The following is a 26,180-nucleotide window of genomic DNA, read 5'->3' on the forward strand; positions in this document are numbered from 1 at the left end:
GGCTCGGCATGCCTGCTTTTAACATTTAAGTCAAAATTCAACACGAAGTAAGAAATGTGTTACTGTTTCCATTTTAACATGCTGTTCATCAAATATTGCGCACATTTTTTTAAAACGCAAACTAACTAAAACGAATAAAAACTAAGAGAACCACCCTGAAAACTAATCAAAACTAACAAACAAATGAGCTCAAAACGAACGTATTATAGGAATTCCAAAACTGGAACGACCCTGGTAGTTTAGCGCACGTCGACGGCGGCGATGGAATGGAAAGCGTAAAAGCTGACAGGCTGTAATTGAGGAGCGCGAGTGGACGATGGCGCCGAGGCGGCCTCCCCACCTCCCTGCAGACGCGCCGCTGACACCTTTGCCTTCAAAACAAGGTCAGGGGCTAATGCCGCCTAATTGGAAGGGGATGTTCTTCTCGAACGCGCTGGCTTTTAACCAGCTCTGACGGACGAGCCCAACGACGGACTGTCTCGTTTCGGCACGAGAAGCTAGCGCGACCCTGACCCGCACCCGCCGCTGCCGCGTCGACGCCGAGAATTAACCAAAAAAGAAACACAAAACGTTTGACTCTTCTTTTAGAATCAGCAGTAGAAAAAACGTCAGGTTGCACAAAGGTCGCAGTTTTAGAGGTCTCAGACGTGAAATCAGTCAAGTTGTTTTCAAGTTTGACAGTTTACACATTTTCTGTTGTAAAAAAAAAACAGAACTGACAAGTGTACTGATTTGTCAATGGCAGTGAATGAGTTTAAAAATAAACAGCATCATAAAAGAAATATTAATGATGACTTTCCGGAATAGTAACTGACATATCAACGATGCTTTATTGCTGTGAAATGCAATCCTGCATTATCAATGGGGATTTTTTATTATTATTTTTTTCCTGTCAGGCAGCAACAATGAAACGCGCACGTCATGTCATGTTGCTGTCAATCGGGAAGAATGTTGCGGTTTTGTGCGTGTCTGAGTGGACGTTTGCAAATTTGCCAGAGCTTGCGAATCATCGTGTCACGTATTGTCTTTTTGTGATTGTTGCTGCTGAGAGATGAGACCAAAACAGCAGCAAATGTTTCTGATCAGTTGCTCGTCCTGTTAAAAGCACTTTCGAGTTAAGATGACCAAATATGGCGTGTGCGTTTGTTTCCTGCGCTACTAATTTCAGAATGTTGAGAAATCGGAAGTTGGAATGCTAAATATTCACAGTGCGCTTCAATTGTTCCCCACATTTTTTTTTTAGCCTCATTCCAAAATTGAATTATTCATTTTTTTTACACACAACGCCCAGTAATGATAAATACAAAAAAAAAAATCACATTTTCCTCCATAAGTACAGTACATTGTCATGTTTCTGTCTCATTGCGATATTCGTTAGCCTCATCTATGGTGTTCCCCATTCTGTGTTAGCATTAAGCTAGCTGACACTTCATGTCCATTTTTCGGATATTTGATTTTTATTCAAAGAAAAAAACATCGGAGAAAAAACAATTGGGAGCATCAATATCCCCAGGGTTGTTAATACATTTAAAAAAAAATACATAAAATCCGACCATGCTGACTTTTAAATACGAAACGGCATTATCATGCACTGAATCCAATATTTGGCACCATAGACTCCTATTATAATTGCTCATTTTCGATGCACTGTAAACGGCGTGCGTTCTAATGCATTTCCCGTCATCTCCGCTTCGATCCGTTCAGTGTGTGCGTCTGTTGGCTCGAATAAATGAGGATCTCATTTCATGCAGGGACCCTCGGAGGGGAAGCGAGCTTTGCGCTTCAAAGGCGGCGGCGCGCCTTAACTTCATGTCGCAACACTTCATCGTTCTCGCAGACTTGATGGGCGCACTTTCAGGGGTCAGATGTCAAACGCAAGCGTTAAACGCCAACGGCATGGCGGCTAATTACAAGTGTGCTCCAAACAAGACGGCAAACTTTCATCCTACGCGCCGGGGGCCCCCGAAAACGATAAAAACGGAAAGTGTTTGTTCTGAGGTTATTTTGGGAAAGGTTGAAAGTCTGTTTTGTTTTTTTTGTTTTTTGCTTTTGAAAAACAAACTTTTAAGTTCAGGAGTGTCAGAAAAGATTCCAAAGACAAACCACAGACATGAGAATACATCCAATTACTTTCATTTGTTTTTTTCTTGCTACATTACAAATTTGTTTGCGTAAAATGAACTTCATGTTAAGATATTATCCTTGTAAAATTGTGACATTTTCCCACTAAATTCAAACTTTTTATCCTTTTGGCGAATTTGTGCCCGTTTTTCAAAATAATTTAATAAAATAATATTTTTTTTTCTTTTATCACTGCACTGTGACTAATCTTGTAATAAGCTCATAATAATAATAATAATAATAAAATATCTTTGGAAAAAAATGTCAATTTTCAACAGGGATGACAAAACATTTTGGATTTTTCAACTTTTAAGTGCTGGAATACAAGGAAACTTAAAATATCAGACTCAGAAACAAACCAAATAGTAAATAATAAAAATTGTCGTCCAATCCGCTTGAATTATTGTACGGAATGTTCCAACCAATTTACTGTGTAGAGGTACCAGATGGAGATTGCGGAGCATCTCCATCTGGCTGTTTCCAGGTTATGGGACTTATATAGGTTAAAATGATTTGATTTAATTTTATTTATTTTATTTTTTTAAATAATACAATCAAGTGTTGTGTTTATTGTAGAGCTCGGAAAATGTTACAAAATTCATTCATGTGTGTGATTGTATACACAGTACACTATTGTTGACAGTCTTTATTTAGCCTTTTGCAAAGTAAAAAAAAAAGAAAAAAGAGCCTGCCTGACAGTAATTCCATTCCCCAGATGAGACAAAGGGATGCATGTGGTGGTGTCATTAAGAGGAGGCCGCTGGTGGCGCCTCGACCTCAAAAAGTCCCCTCATGACTTTGACGCCGCAACACCAATTTCAAAAGAGTCTTTTGATTTGACGCCTGGCTTGTTTGTGTCGACGATCAAATGTGCGTATTGTGGACTGTAGACGGTGTGGAAATCGTCATGAAAGAATCGGGACACGTCGGATCACGACTGCAGATCGGATGTCGCCCAAACCGGAGTGACAAAAAAAAGTCCATTGTGGGTTGTTTTTTTTGACAAAACAACGCAACCCGATCTTGCCAACCTTATGACAAAAAAAGAAAAAAAAAGAAAAAAAAAAGATGGCTTAACTGACAAACCCGTTTGCTCACTTGTGTCTCTTGGGGCTCATTTGAAAATCAAGCCTGAAGCCACGCCCAAAAACTGCCAACTGTCAATCAAATAACAATATTACAAGCTGCAAAAATGAGCTAAAGCGCTGATACGGGTGAAGGTGTTCAACTTCTTCATGTTACATTTAAATATGTACATGAATACTATCTATCTATCTATCCATCCATCCATCAGTATCTGTCGCTTGTATTGTTGATATAATACGTTGTAGCGCCCTCTTGTGTCTAAGGCAGTCCATTTCATCCACAACAATGGCAACAGTGTTTTGGGGAATGAAAACACAAGCGCGGCGAACATGTCCTAAAAGTTTTGTTTTTGTTTGCTTCAAATGGACTCCGTTGTCTTTTGTTTGTGATTGAAAGAAGCGCGTGTTGATTCATTGCCGAGTTTGGTAACGTTGCGACAGTCAGACGTTCTATTCAAGTGTCAAAAGTGGCCCTTTTGCCCGCAGCAGCCGTCTTATCACAACCTCCCAATCACAATTCAGGCTTCGCTCTTATGTGGACGCAATTCCTAGGAAAAGGTTACATAATTCTGACAATTCTGGGGAAATTGAAAAACTGTGAACGCAAAACAAATGAGCCTCGGCTCGTCCATTAAGTAAGAGTTATTTTTTGTTTCTCGTCATAGATGTGGGAATTTATTTATGATCCAATCAAATACAGATGATTAAAGTGATTGACAAATGTTTTTTAAATCATCACTTCTTCAGTATAATCACAATTTTCCATCACTTTCACCTGTTTAGAAAGTTGCCATGTTGATGAATGACTTTTCACAAGGCCAGTTCAACTGAGCTATGACACTAATTGTCCAGCAGGTGGTGCTCTACTTCCTCTCAACCATTCAAAGGGGCCGTGTCAAATCATTTGTTTTGTCTGTGCGTATGACTTAGGGCTGTCAAAGTTAAAGATGAACTAATAAATTCATCACAAAAAAATGATTGCATCAGTCGTGTATTAACGCAGATTAATCACACTTTTCATTTTGACCACAGATGATCCTTTAGTGTGACAGCGGATGGCTACGTTAAACGTTAAATGTCGAAAGAATTAACATATAAAACACCTGCGCGTTAAATTTGACAGGCAAAAAAATATTGATTGAAAATTGAGCAATTAATGGAGCAATTAATTGTGATTAATAAAAATTCTACAAAATGTTATTGTTTGAAAACTTATATATATATATATATATATATATGTGCCTTATGAAAATTAAACTGCACAAAAAATAGCCACCAGAGGGTGCTAGAACTGCGCAAATGGAAATCAACGTGACTTTTTGAACAGATGTGCTACTTTTAATATCGTGACATGACAACGACGATATATTGTGGCAGTTTTAATATCGCGATATCATGATATTGCCATTATATATATATATATATGTATACTTCTCCAATATATTGAAATGTTTTCATGACACAGCGGTGTTCACCTCATAGGAGCGTTGTGATGATTGCGTGCCGAGCTCCTCGCCTCATTTGTCATCAGGTTGCAAGTGATTGCCATTCGCCTCCTTGTTGCCATGGCGATGACAATAAGAAGCCGGCGCTCGCCGGCAATCGAGTTTCGCAGTAATCGCGTTCGTTGACCGCGCTTGCTCTGTGTGTGTTTTTTTTTTTTTTTCCCTCCTTTGGGTTGCAGACGCAAGCAGCGCTCGGGATTATCCTTCCTTCCTTCCTTCCTTCTGCTTGTATTAGTCACGCAGGCTTGATAAGTCGTGTATCACTTGGAAGATTTGTGTCAGCGAGCGTCTCATTATTGGCGGATTGAGAGCTTTTAAAAGCTGCAATCATATTCTCAAAGTTGCTGTCAAAGCGTTTGGATGGCAGGACTCGGTCGTTGGCGCTCTTGAATATCCTAATCTTGAATATCCATATCCGAGTCAACAATTATTCAAAAAACAAAACAAAACAAAAACCCTCTAACACACAGCCTTTTAGCCGAATACTAATGCTAACTAGCATCTACGTTGCCGTGCTATATCCCTGTAAGCAATAGATGGAAAAAGAAATGGCCATATATTCTTTATCCTCTGTGAAGACCGACTAATATCAGTGCTGTCCGATGCTAACAACTCTCTTTTGCGACTGTTGAATACTGTAAAGCATTTTGCACACTCAGCCCTTATTTTCGTGTCTCGCTTGTTTTGCTTCCATCTGATATGATGATGATAAAACCCGATTCGGAAGAAAGCCACAATTTGTAAACAAAGAAGGCAAATCTCATAAGTGTCATATCAATCAAAGCGCCGAGAGTTATGACGGCCATAAAAGTCGAGATGAGTGCAAAATGACAAAAACTGGAGCATTTCCTATTCCACTTGTCAGGATGTCATGTGATGATGTCGTCTCATTTTGCTGTCAATGCAACGCAGTCTTCCTCTCCATCGTTCATCCGACTGCTGGAGACAGAATGACTTTTTTTTTCTTTTTTTTTAATCAGCGGAGCGATTCCATTTTCCGCAAATAGCGATAACGCTCCTTTTTGGTATGCAAGATTGCATGTGGAAAATGCTTCAATTTAAACAAAGATGTGAAAAAGCTCAAGCTATTTTTCTTAGGGGGACTACAAATTGTATTAATAAATCACATGACTTCATTAGTTAACTCACACAATCTTAAATTTGATATTTGTTCGAAATGTAAATGTTTTCATACTCCAAGTTTTCATACGCATGTTAAACTAATAGAAATATGGCTGCATTTTTGTAGTCATTGATACAGTAATATCATAATAATTCATCAAATTGAGAAAAAGTTATAAAGATAAAGTATCGGGTCACCCTGGTGGAGACAAGAGAAATGACACAGACGTCGTTAGCCGCGGATCACGGCATCGTTTTTATTGGGATCGTTTTGGAAACGAGGGCGGGGTCGCTTGCAGGTTCGGCTACAGTACGCTACCGACTAACGACGTCACAACAAAGCAAAATGCTGAAAAATAATAATAATTGAAAAAAAAAGCTACAATCGGAGCGTCAACACCTTTTGGCAACAAATGCGGCCTTTTTGTTTTCTTTTTTTTTTTTTTGCATTAATTGCTCATGTCGCCCGTCGTTTGCGGGTCACTCGTTGCAACGCTGTTGCTAACCAAAACAGCAGCACGTAAACAAGTCCGTCCGATGAATGGTAAGCGTGTGGTCGTAAAAAGCAGGTTAGAAATGTCTGCCTCGAACGCACGCCGCTATTTTCAAATGGCTTTTCATAACTTTCAACTTTCATACGTGTAAAACAATAACAAAGAATACGACTTGCAGCGACGACAAACATCGGCGATGATTGCAAATACAAAAGACAAAAAAAAAAAAAAAAAAAAACACATTTTCCCTTTGTACACTTTACGTAATGATTTTGAGAAAAACTCCTCAATGGCATTTTTAGACGGAATATAATAAGACAAACAACAACAACAGAGAGGACACTTTGTCCACTTTTTTTTGGGGGGGGGGGGGGGGGGGGTAGATTCATGCCTGAGGCAGTCAAGGACATGGCTCATCAATGTGTATATATACACGCCAGACACTTTGTAAATTGTCATTCCGACAAGTGTTGGCAAAGAAGAAGAAGAAGAAGAATAAGAAGAAGGTGGATTTGAAAGCAAGCTAAAAAAAATAAAAAATGTTGCAAGCTATAACAGGAAGGACACAAACTAAAAAGGCTGTGAGGAAAGTCAAATGGAAGCAAAAAAAAAGTGTAGAGTGGTGCTTTGAGATACTAGTTGAAATATATGTTTGCTAACACTTTATAATAACTATCCGTTATAAGTAGTTCATAGATCATTAATTGATTGTTAATGAATGAGTCGTTAATGACTTCTTAAATGTTTGTTAAGGATTTATATTTATGACTATAAACAGTTAATATGTCATTATTAAACTGTTATTGAGTTATAAATGACTTGTTAACTGTGTATTAATCATTTGTAACTATATATTATAAATGAGTAAGACTAAGTATTAGTAAATGACTTACTAATGACTTGTTAAGTATCAGTTAATAGTTTCTGTCTGTTATGAGGACGTTATTGTAAAGTGTTTGCTATTCCTCATTTATTACCGGTTAGTAAATGAAGAACAGTTGCAACTTTACAATAACATCACAATAATATAAATTAGCTACTTACTAATACTTCACTTGTATATGAGCTCATTCTTCACATAGTAGATGTTAACCATCTACTAATACCTATGAAACTTTGTCAAACAACAAACAGGTGGAACAAGTTGAAAGTACAGAAATTGAAAATGTAAAATGACTATGCTGAAATATCAATTTTCCGTACCATTGAACTTTTTCCACTCATTTGCTCTTCTACAAAGTTTCACTGGTATAGTATTAGTATAACAAACTATTAACAACTGCTGCTACTACTTGAATATGAGTTATTAACTCTATTGATGTTATTGTGACGTTATTGTAAAGTTGCAACTATTCCACATTTACTAACAGGTAATAAATGAGGAATAGTGGCAATAACCTATACAAACGATGAAGTAATACTTAACAAATCATTAGTAAGTCATTTGCTAACAGCTTGTTAACCATGTATTACTAATTTATAAAATAGAGTTATGAATAATTAATATACAGTTAACAAGTCATTTAGAGCTCAAGAACTAACAGTTTAATAATGAAATTTTTACTATTTATAGACATCATTTTAAAATCTTAAAAAACATTTAATAAACATTTAACAAGTCATTAACAACTCATTAATTAACAGTTTACTAATGGTCTATTAACTAGTTATAACAGGTAGTTATTAGAAAGTGTTACCCCGTTTGGGTGTCGTGACTTAATGCTGCAATTCAGTTCATTGTGCTGCTCCTTCTGGCGTGTCTGCCTTGGCCACCAGGAGGCAGTATAACAATGCACACCCAAACAAAGAATACACTCCTTCTACTTGTAATATTCGTCATTCTTCATATAGTACATCACCGATCGATATACATGACTGTATGGCCGAAAGGCCAAAACTTTTCAGGTCGCGAGGCCGCCATATTGCTCCTCCCAAGAAAGGTTTCTCGCCATACCATCCTATACATTTACAGTATTGGAATTGGAGAACATTTGAGATTTGAGGTGATTTAAATTCATGAACTCATTCACGCCCAGCCATGTTCATTAAAGAAACCCCCTTTTGACCGATTTTGCAAGGCCCACAGTATATTGTGTTCTATTGCTATCAAAACATGGAACATACAAAAAGAAATATCTTCATCAGGAAAAAAAAAAAAAAGTACATTTGTATCGGCTTCCATTTTGAAGCCATTCGCATTAGAATATAGCTAAGTTTTATCAATATTCACATTCCTGGTGAAAAATCTCTTACACTGCCACTTGCTTGGCTGTGTTTTTCATAACTACCATTGCTTTAAGCCACCTCATCATGTCAGATTCTGCATCAAAGCCTTCTGTATGTTATTGCATCAAAAAAAAACAAAAAAAAACGTGTAAACCCGTTTTTGGGAGTGAATGACAAAGTATTAAAAACGTTTTTACACGTTTTTGGGCTTGAATGAGTTAAACCCAAACAAGAGGACATTTTATAACTTGCCTTACATACATTTATATGTTTAATGATGTTTAGTGCAGGAGGAAACATATATTTTTTTTAATTAAAGAATTATAACTGTAATTCAACAAAAGATGCGTCTGCCAAATCTAATATTGGGGTCGAAGGAACTTTGTGACAGCGAAGGCTGTTTGAAAGCACTATGTAAATAAAGATGACTAGTTTGCTCGCGAGTTGGGAGGAGCAAGATGGCTGCCCTGTGACTTCAACGGCAGTACGGGCTATCGGCTATCCAGTCACATATACAGGTCAGTGGGGTATATCAGATATTATGCCGTATTATATGTCTTCAAAGTGTCGCTCTACTGTTTTGCTGCTTCCGAAACTCTCCAAGCTAATGCTAGCATGTCAAATGTTGTTTTGCATTCGCAATTGTTAGCATTATGCTAGGCGGACGTTCCCAAGGCAAAGCTACATAACTTGTTTATGTTTTCTGTTTAATCATGAAAAAAAGGCGACTCACTCATATCTCAAGGCACCACGACACAGTTCTTGGCCCGTCCAATACTTCCTGCACAAATTGTATACAGTACTGTAAAAACACTACGGTCAAAAAAAAAAAAAATCAATCAAATGACAGTCGATAAAAAATAATGATAAGATAAATAGTGACTCGTAACGGTGATGTCGGCATGCATTCTAAAAGGCCCTACGGGCGCCAAATACACTCAAATGTGTGTGCGTGCGTGCCGGATCAGTGGGCGTCGCCGGCGGCGTGCGGGGGCTTGGCGTCGCGCGGCTGCCCGCCGGGCAGCCAGGGGGAGACGGAGTGCGAGGTGGTCTGCTTGGCCACGCTGTAGTGGCTGATGACGGTGTAGAAGCGCCCCCTGGAGTTGGCATCCTGCGCGGCGTAGTACGCCTCCAGCGAGGCCGGGATGCAGCGCTTGTGCTGGAAAAGAAAAACAAACAAAATGGCCGCCCGGCTTCCAAACACGTCAGGCTTACTTTGTTTTGGCATTCACGCCTTCTTCGACAGTTAATTAACAATTAATTAACTTCTTTGGTCTTTTCACACTTAAAACAATAAAGGTATAAATTACAGGTAGAATATTTAATTTATAATTGATCATTTTTGCCTTTTGTTGTACGTTGACTGTACGTAACGACGCCATTTGCAATGGCAAAAATCCACATAAAATATGGCGCTCATTGAAATGCTTTGGGGAATTTATTTTTATACAGATAAGCCAAAAAAAAAAAAACTTCAAAAAAAAATCTGAGAGACATTTAATATATTTTCCGTGGAAAATGGAAGGGACAAAATCCTATAAAAATAAAAAATATATTTTATATAAGCCAAAAATTGGCAAAAAAAAACCTTATATATAATAATATATTGTTTTTTCCTCCTGATTTTAAAACAGCTCATATTAATCAGTCGCTCATGAGTCTTTTTTTTTTTTTTTTTTTTTTATATATGCATGAGCAGGGTTGTTAAATACCACTTTGTTTTTCAAACCGATACCAGTACAAGTACTCGATTCTTGAGTTTGTGTATGCATTTTAGTGTTGTTTATCAGTCTGCACAATGCGCCGATTTCTTCTCCATAAGGTCATCAGTCAGGATTCTTGACTGAAGTCATGAAGGCGATCAATAACTCGTATGTGGCTTCATTTCCACGTTTCGCTGCACTGACAACACACTTACTGAGCGTGTGTGTGTGTCTTTTGCTGGATAAATATGCAAGCGCACCCCCGCGGATGCTGCCAAATAGATTTCACATTCCACCTTTGCCAGTCTTTCTCAAGGTGAGACAAAAAAGTGCGGCGGAGACGGAGGAGAATGCGAATGCGCAGCAATTTGCTTCGGGAGCACAATCTATAACTTGCATCCAAAAGTTATTTCCGGAAAGCTTGCAAGCATGAACAGCGCCGTGAATCATGAGCCACAAAATGGAGTGCCTGCAAAATTAATAGCAGAGGTCATTTTGGGGGGGTGAATGTCCAAGCGCTGTTGCTGTACACGTTTCGCATATAAATTTAGTGGCGTGGAAAAAGGAATTCACAACTGAACCACAAGCTCATTCAAGGTGGTTAGCACATGAGTTTATCCATGTTAGCAAAGTTAGCACACGAGTTTATCCATGTTAGCAAAGTTAGCACGTGAGTTTATCCATGTTAGCAAAGTTAGCACGTGAGTTTAGTCATGTTAGCAAAGTTAGCACATGACTTTATCTGTGTTAGTACATGTGTTTATCCATGTTAGCAAACTTAGCACATGAGTCTATCCACATTATCAAAGATAGCACATGTGTTTATCCATGTTAGCAAAGTTAGCACACGAGTATATCCACATTATCAAAGATAGCACATGAGTTTATCCATGTTAGCTAAGTAGCTCACGAGTCTATCTATGTTAGCAAAGTTAGCAAGAGTTTATCCATGTTAGCAAAGTTAGCACATGAGTTTACCTGAGCTGTTAGCATGACATTAGCATACTGTAGCTAACCAAGCATGTCACTTTAGCCAAAATGGTACTATGAATAACTTTGGGTATGATATAGCGCATGTGCTAACTTGGCTACCTTGGGTAAGTTCATGCTAACTTGATAGCGTTGATAAATTAAAAAAAAAAGTTAGCTTGCTCAAAGCCTAGTGATGTTCTTGATAACTTTTTTCGTTTGTCCAATTCCCTCGAGTACTCAAAACGATAGCAAAACATTTTGATATCATTTCAATAGACACTGTCATTGTTATGTTTATTTGACACACAAGTGTCAGTGACTGGAATTGTCAGCCTTCCGGTGTACTCGATGCATTAAAATAAAGCCGATATCGACCCAATCGCAATACCTGGTACTCGCCCATCCCCAAGTACTCATTACTGGTATCGCCGCCGCGCTATCGATGGAAACGATTGTTATTGTGACGATGAGTTCTGTCACCTTATAGAGGAATCCGTCCGGGCAGGCGTGGTCGTAAGTGAAGGCCTTGTAGACCACCAGGAAGACGATGCAGGCCAGGAAGGCCAAGGCCAAGATGATCAGGATGGTCACCTGCAGGGGTCATTATATATTGAGTATTTTATAGTTTGAATATTGAATACAATATTCCAGAAAAATACCACATACAATAAATATGCATTCCAAACATGTAAATTAAATAAATAAATAATAATAATAAAAAATAAAGATCAGCAATTACACATACATTGTACACCAATTGTAATGATATTTTTTGTATTTTATATTTGGAATATTTAATCATATAATATTCCAGAAAAATACCACACAGTAAAATATGAATTCCAAACATGTAAAAGTCCCTTTTGCTGAAGTTATTTACAATTTTCTACTGGATATTAAGTATACAGTATAATAATAAATAATGAAATTTTTTGGAAGTGGGCATATGAATGCAAATCTTCCCCCCCCCTCTGTGTACATTATTTACATGATTGATTTTTCTGGCAGGCTGGACTTTCAAAAAAAAAAAAAAAAAAAAAAAAAGCTTTGCTTTCTGCTTTCAACTTGACACTTTGATTGTCCGCCTGCAAGATAGTATTTCTTTAGAATTATGCAAATGAGGCGTGTATGTGTGTTTAAAAAGCATCACTTGCGTCTGCCAACTTGCGTGTAGTTAGTTGGACACGTGTGCGCACGTCCGTCTTGGAAATAAATCAAACGATTTCCCTTCCGCTGAATTTGTCATTTGCTGCCTGTCACGCTCGTTTTTCGGACGTTCCGATCGGCCGCTCGTCTCCGGCAAAACGTGTCATAACAATTCGGCACGCGAGTGCGTCGAGCGTGATGCCGCCTGACGCGCGCACGCTAACCCGGCCGCACTGCAACCGCAGCAGCGACACGCTTGGAACTCGCAACTCGATGGCAAAATTTCAAATCGGTTTGCATCTTTTGCTCCTCGATTCCTTCGCCGCTGACAACAACAATGCGACTACAGATGTTGTTTCTTTACATTTGCAGCGTACGTTTACGTCAGCTACATATTAGTTACAGATAAAGATGAGAAAAGTCTACACACCCCCTGTTGAATAGCTAGTTTTTGTGAAAGTTAGCTCATGAGTTTATCCATGTTAGCAAAGTTAGCACAAGTTTATCCATATTAGCAAAGTTAGCACGAGTTTATCCATGTTAGCAACGTTAGCACAGGTTTATCTATGTTAGCAACGTTAACACGAGTTTACCCACGTTAGCAAAGTTAGCACGAGTTTATCCACGTTAGCAACGTTAGCACGAGTTTATCCACGTTAGCAACATTAGCACGAGTTTATCCACGTTAGCAACGTTAGCACGGGTTTATCCACGTTAGCAACGTTAGCACGGGTTTATCCATGTTAGCAATGTTAGCACGGGTTTATACATGTTAGCAATGTTAGCACATGTGTTTATCCATGTTAGCATGAGTTTAACATGAGAAAATGAGACCACCACAAACCATAAAAAAAAAAAAAAAAATAATAATAATAATCCATCATTAATGTGGCCGCTGATACGGTCTTTACACGATGAGGATTTTTTTCGACCAACCACAAATCGGCGATCAGTGGGTTTTAAATCGATTTGCGTTCACTGATCTGATCATAAGATGGAGCATTGGGTCTCTTTAAGTAATTTCTTTATTTACTGTTTATTTGAAAAAAAAATATTGGCTTTATGTGTTCAGGATTCTTTTGTGGGGGTGTCAATCGGCAAGTTTGGAAAAAAACGAAAAACGTAACAGTATTTCATGAAAAAGTCTATTTGTTTCATTCTCCTGAAAGCAATTTTTATTTTTTTTGCTTTGCTTTCGGGCAAATGAGATGAGGCGCGTACGCGAGGTCTCCCGAGGACGCCGTCGGTTGTCATGGCGACGGGCGCTTCGACTCGCGCGTCTCATCTCCTCGTCGGCGAAGGAGCTCGCTTGGGGGGGGGGGGCGTATTTGCGCTAAAGTGTTGTCGGCTGACCTTTTTGTTGAGCGCCTGTGAGGTGATTTTAATGATGGCGCCATCGTCGTCATCATCATCATCATCATCATCATCATCATCATGACACGTAAAGGTCGCGAGAAGTGCAACGACGTCGTCAAGTCTTTTCATTAGTTGCGTCCAAGTGGAAATGTTGAAAGATTCCGAAAATGATTGTCCATCGATATGTGCGACATCACTTCTTGGCATTCAAAATGCATCTCTCATGTATGCGTGTGCGTGTTTGTGTTTGCAGTCATTAAAGATTCGACGTGACATTAAACGGCTGAAAAGTGTCCCCTCGAGTGGGATTGATCATCGGGCCTGCGCCCAGTTTGACGCCAGACAGATGCTAATCGTGCTAATCGTGCTAATGCAGCACAATTACAAAATGACACTTCCGTCCGTGCAGACCAGAAAATACAAATAAAAAAATAAAAAATGAAGGTGGGCGTCAGTGACGCGTTAAAAAGGATTTTGGGGAAAAGTCATGAGCAGGCGGGAACAATGAATAAATGTCACGTGATGTCATGTGATGACAGAATATTCTTTTATTAGGGATCGAGATTCCAGCAGCGCACGGCTGCTTGTTGAATATGACGCAGATCAAGCGGGGGGGGGGGACAAAAAAAAAAAAAAAAAGAGGAGGGATCGAGCGAAGGCGGATTAGAGCGGTTCGGAGCGTTCAACACAAACTGCAAAAGCTTTCAAGAGAAGAAGAAGAAGAGATGAGCAAGCAGTGCAAAATCGCCCCCCCCCCAAAAAAACAAACAAACAAACAAACAAAACCAAACAAAAAAACCAAACAACCACATGCCACCCAATCCCAGCCAGCGACTTGCATTTGCGCCTAACAAAAGCTGAAAGCGGCGCCGGCGTCCTCGTAAGCCGACCGCGACGCTTCTGCACAAGTCTGATAAGCGACATCGGCAACATCGGCGGCATCGGCGGCGGATCCGTTTCAAACAGCGATTCCGTCGACGCATACGGTGCAAAAATCAACACTCGCAGCGCTGATGGACCGAACAACAATTTGACAATTTCATTCATTTTTGATGACTCATTTATTTGATGGATTATTTTGACAGTTCAACTTCATGGAGGAGACTTTCAAACCAAACTTTGGCTTTGAAACTAGCATTAGTGACATGGCTCCTCCCACTGGCTCTCCGGGCACGTTGCCATGGGAGCAGCTTTTCTTTGTTGCCATGACAACGGGGCTTGTCTTTTTTTTGTCTCCCCTCACGACGACACGCGAGAATGAAGCCGCCTTCGTTGTGCGTCTTGTGCGAACGCGCGCGATGATACGTTTGACGTCTCCATCCGCCCGTCCATCTTTTTGTTTTTTCATCCACATTCATCTTTGCAACGAGAAAAATGTCATCCTGACGACGACCGATTTGGGACTCTTACCTTGAGTCTCTCGGACACGCCGTCGGTGAAGCTGATGGTGAACTCGTCCACTTTGGGAACTTTCAGCCGCTTCTTCTCCGTCTGGTACTCGGTGCGAGTTTTCACCACCACCTGCGGCCAGAGTCACGCACACACTTGATTTAGAGCGGCGTGTGGCGGGTGCGAATCGACAGCCGAGAAAAACCCGAAATCACATTCTGAGAGGGGAAACGCCAACGTGCACAAATCGAAACCATTTCTAATATTCAACTCGAAATGCGGGTGGTTATTCATCAAAGTAGGTTTGGAGTTGGGTCATGTTAATAAAAGTTACATTAGGGCAGGCTTCGGGACTCCTTAACTCTTTGACAGCCAAAAACGTGTAATAACGATTCGTAAAATCAACACGTATGCTGCCATAAACGTTACATGATGTCAACTACGTTTTTTTGGTTGTTTTTTTTAAATGAATGGGAAGTGCAGCATTGCCTGGTCAATGGGTTGTGGAATCAAAAACAGCCATTAACTATGGCCAGCAGATGGCAGCATTGTATCTCTTTTCAATGGGCTGCCGGCGTGCGGAATTACAATGAAACAATGACAGTGACAGAATCTGATGAAATCGAACCTTTTTCAAGGATGTTGTGAGTGATCAAAGCCTTTGTCACGTTAAAATGAATTCACAGAGCGGGGCCAAACTAAATTATTATTATTATTATTATTATAAAGTAATAAACTATTAATTACTAGTAATAGTAGTATTACTAGTAATTATTAAGTAGTAACTTGTAGTTAAATGACAAATACAAACCCATCCACCCATTCGCTGAATGCTAATAGCTGAATGCTAATGAAGGAAATAGAGAGATAAATTCTGTGAAAATTACAAAAGTAATAAACTTCGGGGCCAAACTAAATCATTATTATTATTATTATTATTATTACAAAGTAATAAACTATTAATTACTACTAATAGTCATATAACTAGTAATTATTAAGTAGTAACTTGTAGTTAAATGACAAATACAAACCCATCCACCCATTCGCCGAATGCTAATAGCTAAATGCTAATGAAGGAAATAGATAAATTCTGTGAAAATTACAAAAGTAATAAACTTCGGGGCTAAGCTAAATCATCATTATTATTATTATTATCATTATTATTATTATCATTATTATTATTATCATTATTATTATTATTACAGAGTAATAAACTATTAATTACTAGTAATATTGGTATTACTAGTAATTATTAAGTAGTAACTTGTAGTTTCATGACAAATACAAACGCATCCACCCATTCGCTGAATGCTAATAGCTGAATGCTAATGAAGGAAATAGAGAGATAAATTCTGTGAAAATTACAAAAGTAATAAACTTTGGGGCCAAAATAAATCATCATTATTATTATTAATATTATTATTATTATTATTACAAAGTAATAAACTATTAATTACTAGTAATAGTAGTATTACTAGTACACATCCTGTCGCTTCCCGTGCACAGCGATTAGGTTGATGACTGAAAATCTCCAACTCGACAAGGTTTTAAGGATGCAAGCGTTTCGAATTAAAAGCTTATCCATGTTGTCAGTGGAATTAGTTATGGCACGTTGGCTCATGGTTGCATTCACAACCGCAGGTTTTAACAAACCAAAAGTTCTAAAAGACACTTAAGAATCAGAATGAAAAGTTTCATATCGTCCATAACGTCATGGATTTGTTATTCTCGGACTGAAGATGTACCGTAAACACTGAAGCATCTTTTTTGGCCGTCAGCGAGAACAACTGGTGCAGAAATCCGCCGACTTGTTTTGATGCGCGGAACTGTCGAATCAGTCCCGATTCCGGCATGTCTGCTTGGATGGAATCCGATCTAACGCTCGTCTGCATCATGGAGGCCAAAGCCGTCTTACGCCAACGTGCGTGCGTGCGTGCGTGCGTGCGTGCGTGCGTGCGTGCGGCCGGCAAGTCCGCATGCGGTCGTCATGGAAACCGGAAAGCGCTTTTTGACGAGTCGACTGGTCCAGCTCGCATGACCCACTAAAGCTTTACAAAAGCTTTTCATTGTTTTGCCAAGCCAAACGAAGCGATTTCCTCAAGTCGCGACCTCGGGTCTTTATATGCTTTGGCTCCTTTTCGTTGGATTTTTGTCTTGCCATCATCTGTGTTTTGTTCTGTTGTCCCGCCCCTTCCTCCTGCGTCCACCAATCAGTGGCCTCAGCCACTCAGCTGTGTCCAATTATGTCAATCAGAGTGTCGCCTCCCTTCTGCCTGCGTCCATCCATGATTGTTTCCACTTGCCCTGTTTGTTGTCCAACATTTTGCCTTGTTTTTCTTTTTTCTTTTTCTTTTTTGACTTTTGTTTCCTAAGCTTGTTTGTTTCCTTGTTTTAGTCAAAAAATCCGTTTGGACTTCACCTGTGCTTCCACGCATTTGGCTCCTCCCTCGACGCCACAACTTAACGTCAGGTACCTCACCTCAATGAAAAACCTCATTTGTCGGGAAACAATATTCTGACTGGCATGATTGTGCCAAACATGGATATCGTAGTTTTGTCATTTTTCGTTTTACTTTAGTTTTGATTTCGTTTTAAGTTTTGTTTTTTAAATTGAGTTAGTTTGAATTAGTTTTCAGGGTGGTTCTGTGAGGTTTTATTCATTTTAGTTATTCATTAAATGCTTAGTTTTAGTTAGTTTCAGTATTAGTTTTAGTTTTTTTTTAAAATGAGTATTACTTGTGCACAATATTAAAAAAAAAAACTGTGGGAGTGACATCATCTGAAGGTGCTTTTTTTTTCTTCTTCTTCTATTGGCTGTTGTGAGATGACATCGCTTCTGTGTGACGCACTTTTAAACGTCCTCATTCCGGTTCATATCAAAATAAATCGACTTCATATCACATTAAAAATCATCCCCAAAAGGCTCATGGTTAAATTAATTACCAAAGACTAAAACCAAGGACATTTTTGCCATAATTCTAGTTCGTTTTTATTGTTTTTAAAAGCATTCTCGTTTTTATTTTATTTCGCAAACACAAATTATTATTATTATTTTTTATTTCAGTTTCAGTTTTTTCGTTAGTTTTAGTTAACTAAAATAACCTTGAATTTAATCTTGAAGGTCATGATATTGTGGCCTCTATGGCTCAATGCTATATTTTTTTTTCCCGCTAAGGAAAAACAATTCCAAGTGTAATTGCTTTCCCTGTAAATCACGTTTCTGGTACAGTTTTGCTAAAAGCCCGAAAAAGAAGAAGCGTTTGTGCGTTTGTCTCGCTCACGTGAACGTCTCCCCTCAAATCAACATTTGTTGCGATCTGGAAGTGAACAAAGATGCGCCATCCGGCGACTTTGCTGCTGTGTGTGATTAGCGACGCTGCTTCGGCTTCATACGGGACATTTTAAGCAGCTTACGCAGGCACAAAAAAAAAAAAAACAAAAACAAAAAAAAAACTGTTTTCAGCAGACGAGAAAATCTGCAGCGGTTTGCAGCCAGCCGAGATGCGAGCGAATTCGTCCTCCTGCAAACGGGACCAACAATCATGCAACGTTTCAACGTTACGTCGCTCGCTTCGGCCTCGCTCGGCCTGACAACGATCCACACGCGCGCGCGTGCGCGAGAGGGTGCGTAAATGCGTGTGCGTGCAATGCAGCGAGCTCGTCGCTGGCTCGTGACTGACGGCTCTTGAAATGTCATGTCAACATCGTACAAAATGGAGGCTGCGTTACTTGTCACACACGCACACACGCACACACGGAAGGAGATTTCAAAGCGGCCCTTAAGGAGAAGAAAACATTTCTGCAGGATTTTAATCATCATCCACTTCAGATAAATAAACGCCTCCCTGGAATAAATGCCTTCGTTATCCCAATTAGGACACACGTGGATGTCCTGATGAGATAATTAAGGCATTTATTTATTTTATTTATTTTAAAAAACTGAAAATAAAATATTTGAATAATTCATTTAGAAAATTACATTAATTTAAATTAAATTATTTAATGTATTTTTAATTTATTATTTAATTAATTGAATTAAGATTATTGATTTATTTGATTTGTTTATTTTATTGTCTTTTATTTATTTAAAAAAAAGAGTAAAATATTTAAATAATTCATTTAGAAAATGAAATAAAATTATTGAACTTGTTTTTTAATTTATTATTTAATGAATTGAATTCAGATTATTGATTTATTTGAGTCATTTATTTTATTTATGTATTTACTCATTTTATTTTATTTTATTAAAAATTCAATACAATATTTAAATAATTCATTTAGAAAATTACATTAACTTGAATTTTTTTTTTTTTTAATGATTTAATTAATTTAATTTCGATTATTGGTTTATTTGAGTCATTTATTTACTCATGTTTTTAAATGTATTTATATCATTGGCAGACATTTCAAAACTCGGTCCGTTCGGAAGGAGAAATATCTGCGCAGTGGTGCACTTCAACCAAATTGTCGCCTCCCTCAAATAAAACTCGTCACGACGCCATCAGGACATGCAAAGAGTGACCAGGACAAAAACAACCCCAGACTGGTCTAATACACCACCAGCATGATTTGAATCCCACTTAGTTGCTGACGAAACGCCAAATAAATGCCTCTCTCAGGTAAATGCCTTCATTCTCCTATTATGAGCACACAAACTCGCACTGTCGTTAGGGAGGTGAAAACATCTCCGCAGTCGTCAACATTCAAATTCAAATGCAGTCGTTTAGTTGCCGGCTGCTCCCAAATCAAAGAAAAGTCAACGCCTCCCTCAAATAATTGCCTTGGTTATGATATCAGCCAGCGCACACGGAGCGGCTTTGAAACTCGTGTCCTTGAGGAGGAGTCAGTCAGTCAGTCAACGGCTGCGCCAAATCAACAAAGAATAAACGCCTCCCTCAAATAAACGCCTTCACGATTCAATCAGGAACAAACGCACAAAGTGAGGAATTCACCCGACGAGATGAGGAACCTTTTATTATTTTCATGTAAAAGAAATCATAAAAAATAAAGGCCTCCCTTAATGCGGAATGCGTTCACGTTGCCATCAGGAACACGTTGAGGGATTCAAACTACTTTTCTTTCTTTGGGAGGAGAAACATCCCGCAGGTAGTCGGTTCTCGAGCGCCCACGATTAACGAATCGGCAAGCTTGCGTGAAGCCTGATAACGATCCTCAGGTGTGCTGCTGAAGGGCGCCTTCCTCCAATAAATGCCTCCATCTTCTCGTCGAGAAGGAAAATCCGCTAGTGTGTGTGTTTGATTTAAGTTCAGCTCACATTCAATGAAGCCTGTCGAAACGCTGTTGCTAACCAAAACAGGAGCACCTTCCGCTCTCAGACGAATTACAACGCGGAGACGTATTCGATTGATCCGAGGAGCGTTCTCGCTCGACTCTGGCGCAACGTTGTGAACGGGCAGCTGTGAACCGTCACCATGGTGACGGGATGAACGAGCAGCCGCGGTTGCTTTGGGATGACAAACGAGCTCATGCGTCCGCTAATGACAGACGGGAAGAGAAATGGCTGGCCGGGGGGGCGGGGCCAGTCGCTCACCTTGTCGGGGGCGTGACCCTGCAGGCCGCCCACGTCCAGCGGCGTGATGAGCGGCACGTTTTGGAAGCCGTCCTCCACGCTCGCCGCTTTGGACGCTTTGTTGTCCTGAACGCGACTCCCCAGTTTCACCATCTTGCGGGTCGGCAAAATCACCGGCACCTGCCACAAAAAAAAAAAAAAAAAAAAAAAAAAACAGTCGAGCATTTTTCAAATTCAGTCAATGTCATATTACATTTAAAAAAAAATGAGGCAAACTCACATGGTTACTGTTGTTCATAATTAATAAGACTTTATGGTTGGTGATACAATGACAAAATAAAACCGTTCAAACAAAAGATGCAATCACTTTTTGAAGGCAATGATAAATGACATGAAAAATGTTTTTTCATGAAATTTACACTAAAATAAGTGCTCATAAAATGTTTTGGCATAAAAAATACTTTGAAAAGATGTTCATGTATACAACTGAGAAATATCATGAAAATCATATAAAATTTGATTGAAAAATATGTTAAAAACAACATATGAACCAAAATTAATCAGAAATGTCCAGAAAATGAGACAAATACATAAAAAATATTGTTATTACATGTAATTATACATTAATTGTATTTGTTCATCATTTTATGTACTTGTGTAATATATAATTTTAAAAAATATATACAAAATAACAGAAAAGTATTTCTATGGTACATTTTAAAAATAAAATACATGAATAAAACTAAGAAATATAAACAATCATATAAACTTTGACCATTGAAAATATATGTTAAAAACAACATATGAACCAAAATTAATCAGAAATGTCCAGAAAATGAGACAAATACATAAAAAATATTGTTATTACATTTAATTATACATTAATTGTATTTGTTGTTCATCATTTTATGTACTTGTGTAATATATTATTTAAAAAAATACATTAAAAAAGAACAAAAATATTTCTATATGCATTTTAAAAATAAAATACCTGAATGAAACTGAGAAATATCATGAAAAAGTCACAAAAACACAACATATGAACCAAAATTAATCTCATAAATGTCCAGAAATTGTGATTAAAAACATAAATATTTATTATTATGATTGAATTGATTTGTTATTCATTATTTTATGTACATTTGTAATGTATAATTTGGAAAAATATTTAAAAAAAAATAACAGAAAAACATTTCTATGTACATTTTAAAAATCAAACGTAAATGATTAGAATATCAAATAAATATATCATTGAACATGAATAATGAAATACTACTCGTAAGCCTTAACATTAAATGTTGTATGACATAAAGATGAAATAAAAAATTAAATAAAAAATTGGGGACTGCAAGAAGAGCAAACATTTGTAAGCTTTGGAAATGTTTCAGATGCAAAATGCAGATGAGAAGCCAACAACTTGCAGACGAGACGTCAACAAGATTGATGCGGACGGACGGACGGACGGACGGACGCATGCAGGTACTTACAGCGTGCTGCGGCTTGCGGATGGTTGCGTGCCGGCTACGAGGATGAGGAGGAGCAGGTGATGATGATGATGATGATGATGATGATGATGATGAGGATGCTGCAGGAGAGATGCGACGCTGCTGCACCGCCACGCACCAACTGGATGTCTGGAGGCGCGTTTCTTCCAACCAGCAGACGGCACAACCCCCTAATCCCGAATCCTCGTCTGCTCTGCTGTGCAGCAACACCCAGACAAGGATTTCTTTTTTTTTTTTTTTTTTTTTTTTTTTTTTTTTTTTTTTTTTTGGAGGTGGGGGTGGGGTGACCCCTTTGGGAGCTGAGTTAATGTTGCATTCAGGGGCGTCCAGTAAATTACAAGTCCAGCAAAAATATGGTCGTGCTTTTAAATTAAACATTTTAGCATGGATTAGAAGGGGCTAAATTTTGTAAATTCTTCGAGTGGTTCCTGAAGGCACCACAAATGTTCAGTATTCCTTACTTAAACATTTTTTTGTTTAAAAAAATAAAATAAAAAATAAAAAATGCCTTACTATACATAGTCTTTTTTTTTTTAGAATGCCTTACTATACATGGTCATTTTATTTAAAAAAAATAATAACGCCTTATGATAGTCTTTTTGGCTTTTTTTTTTAAAACGCCTTACTATACATGGTCATTTTTTTGTAAAAAAAAAAAAAAAAAAAAATGCCTTACTATACATAGTCTTTTTTTTTAAAACGCCTTACTATACATGGTCATTTTTTTGTAAAAAAAAAAAAAAAAAAAAAATGCCTTACTATACATAGTCTTTTTTTTTTATTTTTATAAACGCCTTACTATACATTAGGGGTGTGAATTGCCTAGTACCTGACGATTCGATTCGTATCACGATTCACAGGTCACGATTCGATTCGATACCGATTAATCCCGATACGAATGGTCACGATTCGATACCGATTAATCCCGATACGAATTTATAAGTCGATTGTTGCGATTTTTTTCCATTCAAATTTAGAAAATACTATCAGTAAATTTGTACATGTACACATGTACACTGTAAGATTTGTATGAATATATTTATCTAAAACTTGAGGCTTATAACCGTGAGCCACTGTACACAAACAGTTTGCAATCTGTTTCACATTTGAACAGCATTAAAATAAAAATATTAAGGCTTAATGTGCCGTTCAAAAATAAAAAATGCCTTACTATACATGGTCATTTTTTTGTAAAAAAAAAAATTTTTTAAAAATGCCTTACTATACATAGTCTTTTTTTTTTTAAACGCCTTACTATACATGGTCATTTTTTTGTAAAAAAAAAAAAATGCCTTACTATACATAGTCTTTTTTTTTAATTTTTATAAACGCCTTACTATACATGGTCATTTTTTGGTAAAAAAAAAAAAAAAAAAAAAATGCCTTACTATACATAGTCTTTTTTTTTTTTTTTTTATAAACGCCTTACTATACATGGTCATTTTTTTGTAAAAAAAAAAAAAATTAAAAAAAATGCCTTACTATACATAGTCTTTTTTTTATTTTTATAAACGCCTTACTATACATGGTCATTTTTTTGTAAAAAAAAAAATTTTTTAAAAATGCCTTACTATACATAGTCTTTTTTTTTTTAAACGCCTTACTACACATGGTCATTTTTTTGTAAAAAAAAAAAAATGCCTTACTATACATAGTCTTTTTTTTTAATTTTTATAAACGCCTTACTATACATGGTCATTTTTTGGTAAAAAAAAAAAAAAAAAAAATGCCTTACTATACATAGTCTTTTTTTTTTTTTTTTTATAAACGCCTTACTATACATGGTCATTTTTTTGTAAAAAAAAAAAAAAATTTAAAAAAATGCCTTACTATACATAGTCTTTTTTTTATTTTTATAAACGCCTTACTATACATGGTCATTTTTTTGTAAAAAAAAAAAATTTTTAAAAATGCCTTACTATACATAGTCTTTTTTTTTTTAAACGCCTTACTATACATGGTCATTTTTTTGTAAAAAAAAAAAAATGCCTTACTATACATAGTCTTTTTTTTTTAAACGCCTTACAATACATGGTCATTTTTTGGTAAAAAAAAAAAAAAAAAAAAAAAAGCCTGACTATACATCGTCTTTTTTTTTAAACGCCTTACTATACATGGTCATTTTTTTGTAAAAAAAAAAAAAAATGCCTTACTATACATAGTCTTTTTTTTTAAACGCCTTACAATACATGGTCATTTTATTAAAAAAAAAAAAAAAAAAAAAAGCCTGACTATACATCGTCTTTTTTTTTAAACGCCTTACTATACATGGTCATTTTTTTGTAAAAAAAAAAAAAAAAAAAAAAAAAAAAAGCCTTACTATACATAGTCTTTTTTTGTTTATAACGCCTTACTATACATGGTCATTTTTTGGTAAAAAAAAAAAAAAAAAAAAAGCCTTACTATACATAGTCTTTTTTTTTTTTTTTTTAAACGCCTTACTATACATGGTCATTTTTTTGTAAAAAAAATAAAAATAAAAATAAATGCCTTACTATACATAGTCTTTTTTTAAAAAATTTATAATGCCTTACTATACATGGTAAAAAAAAATTTGTAAAAAAAAAAAAAAACATACATACATACATGGTCATTTTTTTGTAAAAAAAAAAGCCTTACTATACATGGTCATTTTATAAAAAAAAAAAAAATGCCTTACTATACATAGTCTTTTTTTTTTTTTTTAGAATGCCTTACTATACATGGTCATTTTATTAAAAAAAATAATAACGCCTTATGATAGTCTTTTTGGCTTTTTTTTTTAAACGCCTTACTATACATGGTCATTTTTTTGTAAAAAAAAAAAAATGCCTTACTATACATAGTCTTTTTTTTTTAAACGCCTTACAATACATGGTCATTTTATTAAAAAATAAAAAATAAAAAAAAGCCTGACTATACATCGTCTTTTTTTTTAAACGCCTTACTATACATGGTCATTTTTTTGTAAAAAAAAAAAAAAAAAAAAAGAAAAAAAGCCTTACTATACATAGTCTTTTTTTGTTTATAATGCCTTACTATACATGGTCATTTTTTGGTAAAAAAAAAAAAAAAAAAAAAAAAAAAAAAAAAAAGCCTTACTATACATAGTCTTTTTTTTTTTTTTTTTTAAACGCCTTACTATACATGGTCATTTTTTTGTAAAAAAAAAAAAAAATGCCTTACTATACATAGTCTTTTTTTTTTAATTTTTATAAACGCCTTACTATACATGGTCATTTTTTGGTAAAAAAAAAAATAAAAAAAAATGCCTTACTATACATAGTCTTTTTTTTATTTTTATAAACGCCTTACTATACATGGTCATTTTTTTGTAAAAAAAAAATTTTTTTTAAAATGCCTTACTATACATAGTCTTTTTTTTTTTAAACGCCTTACTATACATGGTCATTTTTTTGTAAAAAAAAAAAAATGCCTTACTATACATAGTCTTTTTTTTTTAAACGCCTTACAATACATGGTCATTTTTTGGTAAAAAAAAAAAAAAAAAAAAAAAAAGCCTGACTATACATCGTCTTTTTTTTTAAACGCCTTACTATACATGGTCATTTTTTTGTAAAAAAAAAAAAAAATGCCTTACTATACATAGTCTTTTTTTTTAAACGCCTTACAATACATGGTCATTTTATTAAAAAAAAAAAAAAAAAAAAAAGCCTGACTATACATCGTCTTTTTTTTTAAACGCCTTACTATACATGGTCATTTTTTTGTAAAAAAAAAAAAAAATGCCTTACTATATACATAGTCTTTTTTTTTAAACGCCTTACAATACATGGTCATTTTATTAAAAAAAAAAAAAAAAAAAAAGCCTGACTATACATCGTCTTTTTTTTTAAACGCCTTACTATACATGGTCATTTTTTTGTAAAAAAAAAAAAAAAAAAAAAAAAAAAAAGCCTTACTATACATAGTCTTTTTTTGTTTATAACGCCTTGCTATACATGGTCATTTTTTGGTAAAAAAAAAAAAAAAAAAAAAAAAAAGCCTTACTATACATAGTCTTTTTTTTTTTTTTTTTTAAACGCC

The 26,180-nt window shown here is 36.4% G+C and overlaps 2 protein-coding genes across 8 annotated transcripts in view; one reads left to right on the forward strand and one right to left on the reverse strand.

The window, feature by feature from the left end:
* The window catches only part of LOC144005928 (uncharacterized), a 113,434-nt gene extending 91,060 nt beyond the window's left edge, over positions 1 to 22,374 (forward strand). For 4 of the 6 annotated variants that reach the window (XR_013279694.1, XR_013279689.1, XR_013279692.1 and 1 more), the window contains 3 exons: positions 17,515 to 17,589; positions 22,038 to 22,128; positions 22,241 to 22,374. The gene's annotated coding sequence lies outside the window, so the exon portion shown is untranslated. Of the gene's footprint in view, positions 1 to 17,514; positions 17,590 to 19,520; positions 19,688 to 22,037; positions 22,129 to 22,240 lie in introns of those variants that run through there. The other 2 variants (XR_013279691.1, XR_013279690.1) reach the window with 2 other exon arrangements.
* On the reverse strand, positions 9,244 to 22,347 carry nsg2 (neuronal vesicle trafficking associated 2). 2 transcript variants are annotated; one of them, XM_077504422.1, is made up of 5 exons: positions 22,137 to 22,347; positions 20,671 to 20,829; positions 15,141 to 15,251; positions 11,709 to 11,819; positions 9,244 to 9,712 (listed from the first exon to the last, which is right to left on the reverse strand). In XM_077504422.1, exons 2-5 carry the CDS (start codon positions 20,800 to 20,802, stop codon positions 9,518 to 9,520), a joined length of 549 nt encoding a protein of 182 aa, XP_077360548.1. In that variant the 5' UTR covers positions 20,803 to 20,829; positions 22,137 to 22,347; the 3' UTR covers positions 9,244 to 9,517. The 2 variants fall into 2 exon arrangements, with proteins under 2 accessions (XP_077360548.1, XP_077360549.1); XM_077504423.1 differs by having other exon boundaries at positions 22,273 to 22,343.
* Positions 22,375 to 26,180: the final 3,806 nt, after the last annotated feature.

This window comes from Festucalex cinctus, chromosome 18 (genome assembly GCF_051991245.1).
Source record: "Festucalex cinctus isolate MCC-2025b chromosome 18, RoL_Fcin_1.0, whole genome shotgun sequence".
Classification (NCBI taxonomy): Eukaryota; Metazoa; Chordata; class Actinopteri; order Syngnathiformes; family Syngnathidae; genus Festucalex; species Festucalex cinctus.

What these genes read in the sequence shown, in the direction of transcription:
- nsg2 (XM_077504422.1), bottom strand. Translation starts at nt 20,802, where the DNA reads ATGGTGAAACTGGGGAGTCGCGTTCAGGACAACAAAGCGTCCAAAGCG. An exon ending in GCGTGTCCGAGAGACTCAAG is followed by an intron (nt 11,820 to 15,140) that starts GTAAGAGTCCCA and finishes TGACCCCTGCAG; the next exon opens with GTGACCATCCTGATCATCTT. An exon ending in CGGACGGATTCCTCTATAAG is followed by an intron (nt 9,713 to 11,708) that starts GTGACAGAACTC and finishes TTTCTTTTCCAG; the next exon opens with CACAAGCGCTGCATCCCGGC.